This window comes from Bos javanicus, chromosome 26, assembly GCF_032452875.1.
Source record: "Bos javanicus breed banteng chromosome 26, ARS-OSU_banteng_1.0, whole genome shotgun sequence".
Classification (NCBI taxonomy): Eukaryota; Metazoa; Chordata; class Mammalia; order Artiodactyla; family Bovidae; genus Bos; species Bos javanicus.
In genome coordinates, this window is record NC_083893.1 from 22864239 (window position 1) to 22880327 (window position 16089).

Below are 16089 nucleotides of genomic sequence, written 5' to 3' on the forward strand. Positions count from 1 at the left end.
TCAGAGAATGTTTTGCCTGTGTTATCTTCTAGATGTTTTATGGTGTTTTAAGTCTTTGAGCTATTTTTTTAGTTTATTTTTGTGTATGGTGTGAGGCTGTGTTCTAGCTTCATTGATTTACATGTGGCTGTCCAACTTCTCCAACTGTTTGCTGAAGAAACTGTCTACCCATTGTATATTCTTTTTCCTTTTCAAAGATTTATTGTCCATAAGTGTATGAGTATATTTCTGGGTTTTTTATGCTCTTACATTGATTCATATATCTGTATTTCTGCCAATACCAAGCTATCTTGAGTTCTCTTAGCTTTGTAGTCGGAGAAGGCAATGGCACCCCACTCCAGTACTCTTGCCTGGAAATCCCATGGACGGAGGAGCCTGATAGGCTGCAGTCCATGGGGTCGCAAAGAGTCGGACACTACTGAGCGACTTCATTTTCACTTTTCACTTTCACTTTTCACTTTCATGCATTGGAGAAGGAGATGGCAACCCACTCCAGTATTCTTGCCTGGAGAATCCCAGGGACGGGAGAGCCTGGTGAGCTGCCATCTATGGGGTCGCACAGAGTCATACACGACTGAAGCGACTTAGCAGCAGCAGCAGCTTTGTAGTATTCTGTGAAGTCTGAGAGGGTTATGTCTCCTGCTTTGTTCTTTTCCCCCAGGACTACTTTCACAATTCTGGATCTTTTAAAATTCCATATAAATTTTAGTTCTGTGAAAAATATCATGGGTATTTTGATAGGTATTACATTTAACCTATTGATTGATAAGGCCAGTTGAATTTTGACAAAGGTGCAAAGACAACTCAATGAAGAAAGGATTTTTTTTTTTTCAACAAATGCTGTTGGGACAACAGAACATCATATGCACAAAAAAAAGAACCACTTTCATATGAAGCTCATCAGTCAGTCAGTTTAGTCACTCAGTCACGTCTGACACTTTGCCACCCCGTGAACCGAAGCACGTCAGGCCTCCCTGTCCATCACCAACTCCCGGAGTTTGCCCAAACCCATGTCCATTGAGTCGGTGATGCCATCCAACCATCTCATCCTCTGTCGTCACCTTCTCCTCCCACTTTCAATCTTACCCAGCATCAGGGTCTTTTCAAATGAGTCAGCTCTTCGCATCAGGTGGCCAAAGTATTGGAGTTTCAGCTGCAGCATCAGTCCTTCCAATGCACACCCAGGACTGATCTCCTTTAGAATGGACTGGTTCGATCTCTTTGCAGTCCAAGGGACTCTCAAGAGTCTTCTCCAACACCACAGTTCAAAAGCATCAATTCTTCGGCGCTCAGCTGTCTTCACAGTCCAACTCTCACATCCATACATGACCACTGGAAAAACCATAGCCTTGACTAGATGGACCTTTGTTGACAAAGTAATGTCTCTGCTTTTTAATATGCTGTTTAGGTTAGTCATAACTTTCCTTCCTAGAAGTAAGTGTCTTTTAATTTCATGGCTGCAATCACCATCTGCAGTGATTTTGGAGCCCCCCAAAATAAAATCAGCCACTGTTTCCCCATCTGTTTGCCATGAAGTGATGGGACCGGATGCCGTGATCTTTGTTTTCTGAATTCATGAGCTTTAAGCCAACTTTTTCACTCTCCTCTTTCACTTTCATCAAGAGGCACTTTAGTTCTTCTTCACTGTCTGCCATAAAGGTGGTGTCATCTGCATATCTGAGGTTATTGATATTTCTCCTGGCAATCTTGATTCTAGCTTGTGCTTCCTCCAGCCCAGCATTTCTCATGATGTACTCTGCATAGAAGTTAAATAAGCAGGGTGACAATATACAGCCTTGACATACTCCTTTTCCTATTTGGAACCAGTCTGTTGTTCCGTGTCCAGTTCTAACTGTTGCTTCCTGACCTGCATATAGGTTTCTCAAGAGGCAGGTCAGGTGGTCTGGTAGTCCCATTTCTTGAAGAATTTTCCAGTTTATTGTGATCCACATAGTCAGCGGCTTTGGCATAGTCAATAAAGCAGAAATAGATGTTTTTCTGGAACTCTCTTGCTTTTTCGATGATCCAGCGGATGTTGGCAATTTGATCTCTGGTTCCTCTGCCTTTTCTAAAACCAGCTTGAACATCTGAAAGTTCGTGGTTCATGTATTGTTGAAGCCTGGCTTGGAGAATTTTGAGCATTGCTTTACTAGCGTGTGAGATGAGTGCAATTGTGGGGTCGTTTGAGCATTCTTTGAGATTGCCTTTCTTTGGGATTGGAATGAAAAGTGACCTTTTCCAGTCCCATGGCCACTGCTGAGTTTTCCAAATTTGCTGGCATATTGAGTTCAGCACTTTCCCAGCATCATCTTTCAGGATTTGAAATAGCTCCACTGGAATTCCATCACCTCCACTAGCTTTGTTTGTAGTGATGCTTTCTAAGGCCACTTGCTTCTGTTAGGTCCATACCATTTCTGTCCTTTATTGAGCCCATCTTTGCATGAAATGTTCCCTTGGTATCTCTAATTTTCTTGAAGAGATCTCTAGTTTTTCCCATTCAATTGTTTTCCTCTGTTTCTTTGCACTGATCACTGAGGAAGGCTTTCTTATCTCTCCTTGCTATTGTTTGGAACTCTGCATTCAAATGGGTATATCTTTCCTTTTCTCTTTTGCTTTTTGCTTCTCTTCTTTTCACAGCTATTTGTAAGACCTCCTCAGACAGCCATTTTGCTTTTTTGAATTTCTTTTTCTTAGGGATGATCTTGTTCCCTGTCTCCTGTACAATGTTATGAACCTCCATCCATAGTTCATCAGGCACTCTGTCTATCAGGTCTAGTCCCTTAAATCTATTTTTCACTTCCACTGTATAATCATAAGGGATTTGACTTAGGTCATACCTGAATGGTCTAGTGGTTTCCCCTACTTTCTTCAATTTAAGTGTGAATTTGAATCCAGAGTAGGCACTTGTTTAAGTCTCTAAACTCAACAGTAGGAAAACAACTCCATCAAAAAATGGGCAGATGATTTGGACAGACAAGCCACCACATGGTGTTTGATGTCACTGGCTATTAGGGAAAGGCAAATTTAACCCACATTGAGATACCACTGCTTACTTACTAGGATGACTTAATAAAAGTACTGAAAATACCAAGCACTAGAGAGGCTGTCGAGAAATCAGAATCCTCATTGCTAGTGGGAATGCAAAATGGTATAGGACTCTGGAAAAACTGTTTGGCAGTTTCTTATAAAACCAAACATACACTTATTCTTTTACCCAGAAATCCTACTCCTGGATATTTATCCCAGAGAGATGAAAACCAAAGGTCTTCACACAAAAACCTGTACCCAAATGTTTATAGCGGCTCTATGGACATGAGTTTGGGTGAACTCCGGGAGTTGGTGATGGACAGGGAGGCCTGGAGTGCTGCAGTTCATGGGATTGCAAAGAGTCAGACACGACTGAGCGACTGAACTGAACTAAACTGATGCGTAATTGTCCCAAAATGGAAAAGCCCTGTGTCATTCAGCTAGTGAATGGATAAGCAAATTGTGGTAGAAACATGCAGTGGAATACTACTTGGCAGTAAAAAGGGAACAGACTATTGATTTAGGTAGCAGTTTATACAAATCAGCCTGAAAAGGTTATGTACTGTAGGATTCCATTTATATGACCTCTTTGGTAAAACTGTGGTGAGAGACTAGATCAGTGGTTCACAGGAGTTGGGGTAGGAGAGAGGGTGTGATCACACAGGAATAACAGAGGGCGTTTTCTGGGGTGATGAGACTGTTCTGTATTCCAACTGATGCAGTGCTTACAGGGATCTATGTGTATGTAAAAACTCATAGGTATGTGTACTAAAAAAGTCAATTTTACTATAAGATAATTAAAATTAAAAAAAATTTTTTTAAGTACCGAAACAATCTTAACATGCAAATCTCAGCCTAGTTCACACCAAGAACAGCATCCACATGATGCAGCCGAATATCAGGCCCTGCCTTCTAAGACTGAGGTCTGAAGACACTGAGATTAGGTTTAAGGGAATGGCCACCTATGAACACGGACCTGAATTCAGAAAAGCCCTTTCCTCTGTGGAAAGGCTAGACTGGCATGGGGAGCCTATTTCTTCTCTCCCTGGGCTCTTCTAACCAATATTAGAAAAAATTTGTTACTGGAGCTTGTTCTTTCGAAACCTTCAGCTGAAGCAGCCCTGCAGAGACAGATCACACTTCCATCAATTTCAAGCCTACTGAGAACAGTAGAGAAACTACTCTTTGGTACATTAAGTCATTTGGCTTTGCAAGCCCACACCGTATGTGTGTGTTAAAATTTATAGGACTCAAAGAGTCAGTTTTAACGAATTAAAAAAATTTAAAAACAAACAAAAAGAAGCAGAATGTACTTGGCCCTGAAAGTGTCAAATGCTGGTTGTAAAATTGCCCACGTCTTTGACTACAAAGCAAATACAGGTATAGCAACTGGGTGAATGCTCAGAAAAACCTGTTCCCTATCCTACATCTCAAAAGATTTTTTTCCCTTTAACAGTTTCATATCTCAAATATTCCCAACCTGACTATTTTTTTTAATGACAAACCAAATTGTATGTAATAGAGTTGTGTTCCTAAAGCAGCAGAACTAGATGACTTTAATTTTCTCAGTCTGCTTTTTAAAGGTATTTTATATGTTTCACTTTTTCCAAATATTTCTATTCCTTACATCTCAACCCTTTACCATCTTACACACACACACAAAGGTTTTTCTCTAGGCTTTTTCTGCAGATTGTATCTCTCTTGGTGGGGGTGACGGGGGATGAGAAGCAGGTTTTATACAGCTGATGTGATCACTATACAGACAAGCTTGGAAAATGCTACCCAATCTGCCAATTAATTAAAGCATTAATCTGCGGAGCAGCCGGGCCAGGGAATATTTACCCTGAGAGGGGTGTGGTAGGAATTGAGTCGGAAGCTCCCTGTATTTGCATGAAAATGGAGGTGCTTAGGAAACCCAGCTTCCTTTTGTCTCTAAAGGTGGGGCAGCCCTTATCCAGTCCCTAAGTCTTTCTAGCCTATTTAGGAATCCTTTTAGGAAGCTAGTGTCTGATGTATGATAGCACCGTAGAAAAACAAAAATTAAACCCCAGGCATAGTAGGGTAGTGAGCAAGTCCAGTATAGAGTAGCTTCTTAGACCTGGGATGAAACCTAAATTCAGGAGTTTGTGCTGATAATTAAGTAGAATAGATGTAATGTTTTTGCAGGGTTTAGAACCATATGTTTGGGTTCAAATTCCAGCTCTGCTTCTTACTAGCTGTGTGATTTGGGGTCAGTCATGTCTTGTCTGAGCCTTATTTTTTTCATCTATAAAATAAAGATCATGAATTGCCTCATCATCTCAAGGTAGTTAGCCCTCTGCTTACTGTAGATTGAAAGAAGGCTGGAGAGTGATTAGGACCTTTTGGTCCAGTTCAGTAGCTCAGTGGTGTCTGACTGTTTGTGACCCCATGGTCACGCCATGGGGTAAGCACGCCAGGCTTCCTTGTCCATTACCAACTCCCGGAGCTTGCTCAAACTCATATCCATCAAATTGGTGATGCCATCCAACCATCTCATCCTCTGTTGTCCCCTTCTCCTTCTCCTCCTGCCTTCAATCTTTCCCAGCATCAGGGTCTTTTCCAATGAGTCAATTCTTTGCATCAGGTGGCCAAAATATTGGAGTTTCAGCCTCAGCATCACTCCTTCCAATGAATATTCAAGACTGATTTCCTTTAAGATTGACTGGTTTGATCTCCTTGCATTCTAAGGGACTCTCAAGAGTCTTCTCCAACACCACAGTTCAAAAGCATCAATTCTTCGGCGCTCAGCTTTCTTCACAGTCCAACTTTCACATCCACACATGACCACTGGAAAAACCATAGCTTTGTCTAGACAGACCTCTGTCGGCAAAGTAATGTCCTGCTTTTTAATATGCTGTCTAGGTTGGCCATAGATTATAAACTGCCTCCAACACAGCCTTTTGTTCTTTTTAAAGTTATTTTTCAGCAAGGGACTATAAACCACAAGTTTCCCCCTCAACTTCCTGGGATGTGCTGCATTCTTTATCTCTGAGAGAAGTGAGCTTGATTATAACTACAAAAGACCTGAAGACAGCAGCTCATCCTGAGGTCTCTTTGGCCATGTTGGCTGTCCTCAAGATGAGGTTTACCTGTGTATCCCTGGGGAGGGTGGTGAAATGGACATGAAAAACTGACCCAGCTGTATTGATGATATTAAAGGATTACTGTTAATTTTTAAACTGTGGTTTAAAATATGTGTGTGTGTGTATATGTATATTAAAAACATAAAATTTACCGTCTTAACCATTTTATTGTTAATTTTTAAACATGGTAATGATACTGTGGGTTATTTTTTTTTAAGCTTTTTAATCTTTTAGAGCTACAAACTAAAAATTTTACAGACAAAACAACATAGTGTCTGGAGTTTGATTCCAGATAATCCAGAAGGAGGATGATGGTCCCAGCAACTAAGAACTTTGCCTCACGGCATAGACAAAATGGCCTTTTTCTATGTTTAGTTTCTTGTAAGATGGCACCTCCTCATGCTCGTTTCTTTTCTTACAGAACTCTCAGAAATTGAGCCCAATGTGTTCCTTCGTCCATTTCTGGAAGTAATTCGCTCTGAAGATACCACTGGCCCTATAACTGGACTTGCACTCACCTCTGTCAACAAGTTCCTGTCCTATGCGCTCATAGGTAAGCACTCGGGCTTTTTTGAGTGACCACACCCTTTCATTTCTTTGCCTTTCCCAGAGTGGTCAGGCTTTAGGCAATGAGCTGGTGATGTTGGAAAGTTTTCCCCAGCTATCTGTTTCCTTGTAGAAAAGAAATAGGATTGTTTTGGTTACTCATCACACTAATTGATTGAGGTTGTACAGAGTGGGGAGTGAGAGGAGGTTTCCTTGGGACTACTGATTTCTTTGTGCTTTGGAGGCATAAAGGATATGATGCCCTTGGAGGTTTGGTTTTAGTTTATCTTTATTTTTCCAGTATAATGTATGATTATTTTAAGAAGATAAATAATAAAGAGGTGACTACAAGAAAAGTTAATGGTCTCTCTCAATGTTCCTCATCCTTCTTTAGGTTAAATGATGTCAACAGGAAGCTTTGAATCTATCTATACCTTTCCATACATGTATATAAATATATATAAAGTTCTACTTCTTTTTAAAAAGAAATAAAAATAGAATGTGAAAAAAAAAAGAAAAAATAGAATTGTGTGCTAAACTTTTTTTCATTTAATAGTATTAAAACAGTGTATGTAATATAATTATCTGATTTATTATTTTCCTTCTAATTTTATTGATTATAATTGTCATATAACATTGTATTAGTTTAAGTTGTACGGTATAATGATTTGATACATGCATATGTTGCAAAATGATTACCATACTTACTTAAGTCCATCACCTCACATAGTAATAAATTTTTTGTGTGATGAGAACTTTTAAGATCTGTTGTCTCAGCAGCTTTCAGACATACAACATAGCATTGTTAACTATAGTCATCATGCTGTACACTACATCCCCAGAACTTACTAATCGTATAACTGGAAGTTTGTATGTTCTTTTTTTATTGTAATAAAATATACATAATATAAAATTTGCCATATTAAAGTATATAATTCAGTGGCATTAACTACATTCACAGTGTTGTACAGCCATCCCCACCATCTGTTTCTCAAACTTTTTCATCATACCAGACAAGAAATTCTAACCATTAAGTAATAATACACCATTTCCCCTACCTCTCAGTCCCTGGTAAGATTTTTTTCTTTTTGGTAGCTGTATAATTTCTATAGTATAGATATAACACAGTTCACTCAATCATTCTCTTACTGGAGAATATTTAATATTTAGGTTGTTTCTGTCTTTTTTTTAGAAAAGATTTATTTCTTTTTGGCTGTGCTGGGTCTTCCTTGCTGCACGTGGGCTTTCGCCAGTTGTGGTGAGCCCAGGCTACTCTCTGTTGTGGTGCACCGGCTTCTCATTGTGATGGCTTCCCTTGTTGGGAAGCAGAGGCCCTAGACACATGGGCACGCTGGCTCAGTCGTTGTGGCATGGGCTTAGTTGCTCAGGGACATGTGGAATCTTCCCAGACCAGGGATCAAATTCATTTCTCCTGCATTGACAGGCGATTCTTAACCACTAGCCTACCAGGGAAGCTCAAATTGTTTCTTATTTTGAGCCATTATCAATAATACTGAAATAAGCTTCCTTGTTCACATAGCTTTATTATAAAATTTCCTTTTGTATGACAGATTCCTGTACTTGAAATTTGAATGTCTTCTCTTTTATTGAGTTGTCTTTGTTTTTCTTATCAGTTTGTAGAAGTTCTTTGTATAGTGAGAATATTAACCCATTATCTATCATAGTGTTACAGATTTCTCTCAATCTAGCCCAAATGTTTTATCTAGTCTATTGTTTGTCTCTGAATTTGTTTATGGTGTATTTTTAAAATTTATTTTTAGTTGATTTTGTCACTCAAAATCCTGAATTCTTTTTCTCATGTTGTCTGCCCATGTGCAGTCGTGAGGAACATAGAACACAGGCAGCTGTCCTTATTTCTAACTAGGGGGACAGGAAAAGTAGAAGCTTAGCAAGAAAGGAAAATGACCTTCAGTTCAAGGCAAGAAAACCCTTTATCTTTTCTAGAAAATTGGATTGTTTAGTTGAAGCATTCAGGATTGGGAGCAAATATGCTGGTGCAGCTAGGTTCTGAATAGGGGCATCAGCTTCTCCAGGCACCGTGGTCCTAGCTTCATACTTGTCCTAAGCAAAAATCAGGCCCAGCTGCTTAGAGCCTTGCCCTGAGCACCACCTGCAGGTCATCTCTCTTCATGGCCTCCAGTAGCTGCCCTCTGTGCCTTTTCCCTCTGCTCTTTTGTCAGTGTTACTTTCTTGCCTTTCTTGGCTTGGCAGACAGGCTGGTCATTGGAGACCTCAGGCCAGCTGGTCACTGGAGTTTCCTGTGGTGGGAAAAGAGAATGCTGGAGGTGGTGATTGCAGTGGGCATGAGAAAAGGAACAGGAAGGAATGTATGAAAGCCAGAAGGCAAAGGAGATGAGATTGGCAAATTTCCCTGCAGTCTTCTCCAGGGTGGCCGGGAAAGGAGGAGATTCTAAAGAAGAGGTTCTGGAGAAGATAAGGTCTGTTAAGTGGACCAATTTTTTGTTTAGGCTGCCCTTCTTGAAGGAACTGCCCTCCATCTCTCAATCCTGTCATGAAGGTTTCTAGGATTATTTTAGATCCTACTCCAAAAACCAGCCTTTTATTTGGCCCCACACAGCTGCCAGATCAGGATTTGTGTTTCTGATTGCCTGGCTTGTGAGGCCCTGCCTGTGTGGTTCTAAGGACCTGTCACTTGCACTTGCCTTTTTAGAAAATTAAGTTTGCTACTTCATTCAAGCTCAGAGGCTAAGGGCCACAAAAAGATCAGTAGAGCTTAAACCACTTTAACTAGGGAGGTTACTGAAAGAAGGGAAGAAATAAACCCCCAGAAGTTTGTGCAGTGAGAGCAAGGCTGCCATTCACTAGGAGCTCTGAAACACCCACACAGCACCAAGAAGGTCCTGGATTTTCTGAGCAAGGAAAGGTCCTTTTGTGGACTCTGTCCAGCAGGCCTGTGAGAGAGGATTCAGGCAACTGCCTTGAGAGTATAGGATTTTCTGTATTGATTGGGAGAAATATGGAGAGTTGGGTAATAGAAGGAGCTGGGTCACTTCCTCTACTATAGATCATCGTGAAATTGGCTTCCTTCTGCATGACCTCTAAAGTAGCCATTCATGATGCTGAGTAGAGGCATGAAGTAAATAGGACAGTGAGAGTCTTTGACCAGGTATCGGAGACTAACCAGGACGGAAGAGAAAAATGAAAACCAATCACATTGATGAAAGTGTTCTGGCTCATTGTTGGAAGAGAAATGTTCTGGTTTCTCAGCCATCCCCTGAGCTTCAAATTCAGGAACTCCATTATTGTCAGGTACAAGGAAAGAGAATGGAGAATTTCTTCTAATTCCTACACTTTCAAACTAGGAGGTTCTCTTACCTTACACCATGTCACCTCTGGAGCAGTTTTCTCTGTTACTCACAAAGTTTTTGTCATAGTCCCATCTTTTTTTTCCTATTTGTGCCCCCCAAGAACAATCCAGGCTTGCCTGGAGGACCTTTGTAAGCCTTGATGGAAGTCACCTCTTTGTCTACTCCTTATGGGTATTTAAATTATGAATGGGACCAGCTTCCTCCTTGGCAACATTTGTGTTAGCTTCTACCCCTGTGCTGGTTGTCAGAGCTGGCATCTCTCCTCTTATTCACAGTTTAAGGTCTTCTTCTCTCTTGCTTCCCAGTTAGCTAGCCTCCAGTCCTCTTCAGTTTGTCCCCTGTCACTCCTTAATCTTTAGTTAGGGATTCTTGTCCATGACATACTGTTTTTAATAAGCATGAAACCAAAGCAGGAAGTGCTCTCTGATTTGCTGTAATGGGCACCCAGATCTGCATATTGGCAGCAGTGACTGTCCATTTTTTACCTCTACTCCCCTACCTCAGTTGCACCAGAATACTGCATTCCAAAAGCAATCAGATAGATGTGTTGAAAGAGAACACATGAAAAGAGAAAGGCTACAACCTTGGCATTCAAAGCTCTGGCCCTCCCAGGCACTTGCTCTGGGCCAAAACCTCAAATTTCCAGGTCCTTCCTCTATCAAGTGAGTACCTTTACACCAGTGATTCCCAAGTGTGGTCCCCTGACCAGCAGCACTAACTTCACCTGGAATCTGGTTAGAAATGCAGATTCTCAGGCCCCATTCTAGACCTACTAAATCAAAAATTTGGGGTGTGGGCCAGCAATTTTTATTTTTTACAAGCTCTCCAGATGATTATGATATATGATTGAGAACCACTTTTACACGGTAGTGTTTGTGCTGGGATGGGCACAACATATATCAGCCAGTTACGGGCAAAAACTCTCAGGTAATTCAGGGAGCCATGGGTTAGAGAATTAAAAAGGAGAAAACTAAAGTCTCTCAAAATAGACCCTACACAGGACGTCTTGACTTTTTGTCTCTCCTCTTCATATCCTTTCTTTTTTTTCTTTGCTGGAGCAGATCCCAGCCATGAGGGCACAGCAGAGGGCATGGAGAACATGGCAGATGCTGTCACCCATGCCCGTTTTGTGGGCACAGATCCTGCCAGCGATGAGGTTGTCCTGATGAAAATCCTTCAGGTAAACGGAGGGGAACAGCAATTAGGCTAATGGCCAGGAGCTGGTGCCTCCGGCCCTACTTACCGGAGCCTGCCAGCAATGTGAAGCTGTGTTTTGACTCCACTGAGGCTTGGAGAGCTACTGTGTTTCCAAACAAGCTGCTCCGTACCCAAAGTAAAAGCTTTTTCTAAGGAAAATAATTAAAAGCTTTAAATTTGATATTGATATCAAATAACCAGAACCCTTAATACACTTGTACCTCTGGCAGACTGTATCTGTGCCATCCATCCATTGGGTTTGTGGGCTAGGGCAGAAATGAGTGCTGAGCTATGTCGAGGTCATATAATGTAAAGACACAGCTCCTAAGATAAGCTTCTGAGAGACTGGACCACCAGCACCAAGCCGAAGCAAGGTCAGCATTCTTGCTAACCTCTTTCTCACCCCTGAGCGCTTCCATAGGAGACTAGAGAAACAGGAGGCACTTTCTCTCCCCTCATATACACCCTTCTTCACCCAGCCTGCCTTGTTTATCATAGTGTCTCCTTTTTCTTCCTGGTAGGTACTGCGGACTCTGTTGCTGACCCCAGTAGGTGCCCACCTAACCAATGAATCTGTGTGTGAGATTATGCAGTCTTGCTTCCGGATCTGCTTTGAAATGAGGCTCAGTGGTAGGTGCTTGAATACTGGGCCCTTCATCATTCCTAAGGGCAGTATCTGTGAGTATAAATATAGATGCTGTCTCTGAACCCCAGAGAGACAGAAAACTCATGACTTCTCCATCATCTACCTTGTGGAGCCATAGGGATCTTGAAGTATCTGTACTTGACAATTTGTTTTGTGGCTAGAAGAGACTTTAACTCTTTGTGCCAGGACAGGAATTGGACTAGATCGCAGACTGACTTAGCCCAGAACCAGATCTTCCCTTGAGGTTTCTGGGATTGACACCAGCCTACAACCCCTGAGAACATATCCTTGTGCCTTTTTTTCCTGACTCAGTAGTGCCATCTAGTGGGTCAGTGAAGTTAAGGCTGCCAGGCTGAGCTGGAGCTGGTTTTAATAAGTTTGGTATAATCCTTAGTAAACAAGGTTTGGAGGGGAGTCTGCTCTGAGAAGCCTCCTGATAATAGCACGGCAAGTAATGACACCTGTGTTATTTGTTTTTGCCTGTGCAGAGTTATTGAGAAAATCCGCAGAGCACACTCTCGTAGACATGGTGCAGCTGCTCTTCACAAGGTAAACCTGCTGCTGTTTGCTTCAGCCCGGCTGCCCAGGCCTCTTGAGCCTGCCTGCTTCCACACAGCCACTTCAGGGACCTGGCCAACCCCACAGCCACATCAGAGGCTACTGAGATTGTGGATGGGAATAGTTCCCTGGGCCCAGGGTTACCATGCAAGGGAGAAGGAGGAGGGAGCTGGCTTGGCCTCAGAGGGAAGCAGAGGGTTATTTGATCTAGGCTGACAGAACTTCTGCCTCCCAGACTTGTGTCAGTTTCTGTGCAAGTAGCAGCTGGGAAAGGAAACCCAGAGAGGAAGCCAAACTCAAGGGAGCCTGGAGCAGGTTGCTGAGCTCCCAGAGCTCAGTCCAGTTTCTGTGAGGAAGGACCAAGGCTAGGGTAACCAACAATCCTGGTTTGCCTGAACTGTCTGTCCTCATTTGAACACTGAAAGTCCTGTATCCTTGCAATCCAAAACCATTGGTTATCCTCATCAAGGCCCTCATCTTAGCCCTGAGGCGAGCGCTTTACAGCTTCCCCTAAGGGATATCGATGATGGAGGAGGTTATGCATGTAGGGGAGCAAGGGTTTTATAGGAAATCAGTGTACTGTGAAACTAAGATTGCTTTTTTAAATAGTCTATTAAAACACACACACACACACACACACACACACACAAATATTTCCCCCTGGGATTTATTTTTGTTCTCAAATCTATAAATAATAATCCTTATTACCCACAGACTAGATTTGCCTCTGGACCCTGCTGCTAATTGTTTCCTACTTCTCAGGTTCAAATTTACTGGTTTCAAAACTTCATCTGCCTTTCACTTCTGACCCTATGCCCAGTCTCCTGGGGTTTTAATAGACTGCCCTCTCCCCATATCATGCCTTTCAGCAATATCTGCCAGGTGAATACAAGCAGGAGAGTATCAGTTTAAAGATGAAAAGAGCCTTTGCACTCCAGGGATACTTAGTCACCTTTCCCTCATGACATCTACCTTCTTTTTTAGAACGTGTCTGTGTTCCGTGTTCCTCAATTTCTGTGGCCCTTCGATGAAGCTCTGAAAAGGGTGAAATGAGCCTGTTTCTTTTTCTAGCTTTTCCTAAGAGACTCTGACCTAGAGCGTCTTTGGGCTGTGGCTGAAATGAAGGGGAATATTTGTTGTTATCCCTAATTACAGTCCATGGGATTTTCTTATCTTACAGGTTACCTCAGTTTAAAGAAGAACCCAAGAACTATATGGGGACCAACATGAAAAAGGTATGATCTGCTATCCCTCACCCAGACTTCAATCTCCCAGCTTCTGTGCTATTGGGATTTTCCTGGATACCCTTGCTTAGCAAAAGTATGCTTTTGCCTAGACAGGTTTGCTTGGAATCTAGAAATAGTTATCACTCATTTACCAAGAAATTTTCCAGGTACCTCTTTCCCAAGTACCTCTCCTTCCCCAGCCTTTCCTTTCTAGCCTATCTTTGTTGACCTACCATGTAAGCTAGTGAGCCAGTCCTTCATGGAAACTGGGTGAGGCCCATCAGGCTGGGCAAAAAATGTATGCTGATAAAGGTGAAAGTCCTGCCATCCCCTTAGGGCCCAGTCTTGTCAGCAGGTAGGAGGCCTAGAGAGGCTATACCTAAAATCCCCTGATACTGGATTAGACTGGGCTCATGCTTGGGCTAGCCTCTGACAAGATAAATCAAGTCTGACTCCAGACCAGAAGGTTCTCAAACTGCTAGGAGAAGAATGGTGTTCAGAAGAATGGCCTCTTTCTATCTTAAACTGAAGCCCTGGACTTCACAGGCCTCTGATGAGGATTCTGCTTGCAGCCCTACGAGCTTCTGCCCTTGAAGCTGACCCTGGGCTATTTGGTGCATGAACCTGACCTTCCCATTTCCCCTGCCATCCATCCCCATTCCTGCCCTGTGCCCTGTTGGCTTGTGTCTGAGTTTATTTCACTCTGTTTAAATCGTTCATTTGCCTGTCTTTCACAGATTTCTCCATGTCTCCTCAACAAACTGGAGCTAAGTAGTGGGGAGCAGACCAAAGCCCTGAACCAGTTAGAGAGGGTACTACTCTTTAAGAACCTCAAGGTCTCTCTCCCTCTCCCTCTCCTTACCCCCTTTTAATTAATTTATTTATTTAAATGTTTATTTTTTATATGTAACATCTGGGTGCCATGTCCTCTGTGTAGAGCACAATTTACCCCTCCCTAGTAATACTTCACAGCTTTGGAAGAGCTGCATGGGTTTGTAACTTTGCAGTGTTGGGAATTTTCATGGGGCATCTGGCTGCCTGGAGGCAGAAGGAAGCCTTGAACTGGTAACACATTGTGTAGTGAACCTAGATAGAGAGCCTGGGTCCTGCTGCCATCTTGTGAGGAGGCCTAATATCTACCATTTCTAGGGGAACTATGAGGGACCGTCAAATAAGACCCTTCACTTTTCTACCCTCTCTCTGTCTCAGAGCTGGCATTAAAAAGCTTAAGCATAGTCCTTGATTCTAGCTGGATAATTGAACTTGGTTTTGAGGGAAAGGGTAGTCTGTCTGGTTGAGGTCTTTTTCTTCTTGGTTACCATTAAAGGAGTCATTCTAAAATTTAGGACTCTAGATGGATGAAAAGGAGCCAGGTCCCAGGTTAGCCCAGGACACTGGAAATACTTTGTAATCTGCCAGGGGACCCTCTGTCCTTGAGAAGTAGGGGAACTTAGAAGAGGTACAAGCTAAAGATTACTGTAATCCCCATATCCCTGCTTTAGGAAGGAGAAGGAAAGAAGGCAGTATGGGCTATCTAAGCTATCCCAAGAGTGTGCATGCTAGAGGTGTAGCTGTGGACATTGAGGTCACTGAAGATGGACTGTGTGTGCACTTGGCAGTCCGCAGGCCTGTGTTCTCGCTGCATGCTTCGTCTCAAAGTTTCATTTGTGTGCTTGCCTAATCTCAAGTTGCAGCTCTCTTCAGTGGCTACCCTGCGTTTTGCCATGCTTATTAAGCTGGAACCTGCCCCCTGTTTTTAAATAAAGCTTGTATTGTCCGTTGGAAGTAAAATTATATGGAAAAGGTGATGAAGAGTTTCATGAACTGTTCACCCCAGCCCCCACTTTAGGATCTTAGAACAGGGAGCACAGCTATACTTTTAAAGGACTGAGACACTTGTAAGAACTGGCAGCCTCTCAATTCTTACTCCAGCCAAGAGGCAGAGAACACTCATTGAAATGATCAGGTTAAAGCTGCCTCTGCAGAGGATGGAGAAGGAGACAGTGATATGATCCTAGTGTGGGAAGGAATTTCAGTGACTAGCTTCTCAGTGAAAGTGGGACTACCTGAAATTCCTGAAATTGGGGAGCCACCTGGAGAGAAAAGATATCTCACACAAGTCAGCCCAGATGTGAGTGTTTTTTGGAGCTCAGTGACAGTTTCCAGTTTAAGCCAGGAGCTTCCTGTTTTCCCTCATTGATCTCTTGGACTTCTGGCCTATCTGTATGTTTGACTGATTCTTACCTCCAGAACTTTCTTTTGCCATGGACTTGACCCACATGAGCTTCAGTGGTTCCCAGAGGGAGCATCCTGGTTCCTGCTTACCACAGGAACCGCAGTACTCAGAGCACTTGAAGCTCTATTCTAGGCATATGACTGCTGGCATTTAGGAGATGCAGGCACAAAAAGTGTAAATCCAATGCTAGGCTGTTGCT

The 16089-nt window shown here is 42.5% G+C and overlaps 1 protein-coding gene across 11 annotated transcripts in view; it reads left to right on the forward strand.

Moving 5' to 3' along the window:
- Nucleotides 1-16089, forward strand: part of GBF1 (golgi brefeldin A resistant guanine nucleotide exchange factor 1) — a 123855-nt gene that overhangs the window by 86791 nt on the left and 20975 nt on the right. For 7 of the 11 annotated variants that reach the window (XM_061403242.1, XM_061403243.1, XM_061403237.1 and 4 more), the window contains 6 exons: nt 6553-6684; nt 11089-11207; nt 11746-11854; nt 12359-12419; nt 13609-13663; nt 14392-14490. In XM_061403242.1, coding sequence (XP_061259226.1) covers nt 6553-6684; nt 11089-11207; nt 11746-11854; nt 12359-12419; nt 13609-13663; nt 14392-14490 — 575 coding nt within the window. The remainder of the gene's footprint in view (nt 1-6552; nt 6685-11088; nt 11208-11745; nt 11855-12358; nt 12420-13608; nt 13664-14391; nt 14491-16089) is intronic. The other 4 variants (XM_061403247.1, XM_061403244.1, XM_061403246.1 and 1 more) reach the window with 1 other exon arrangement.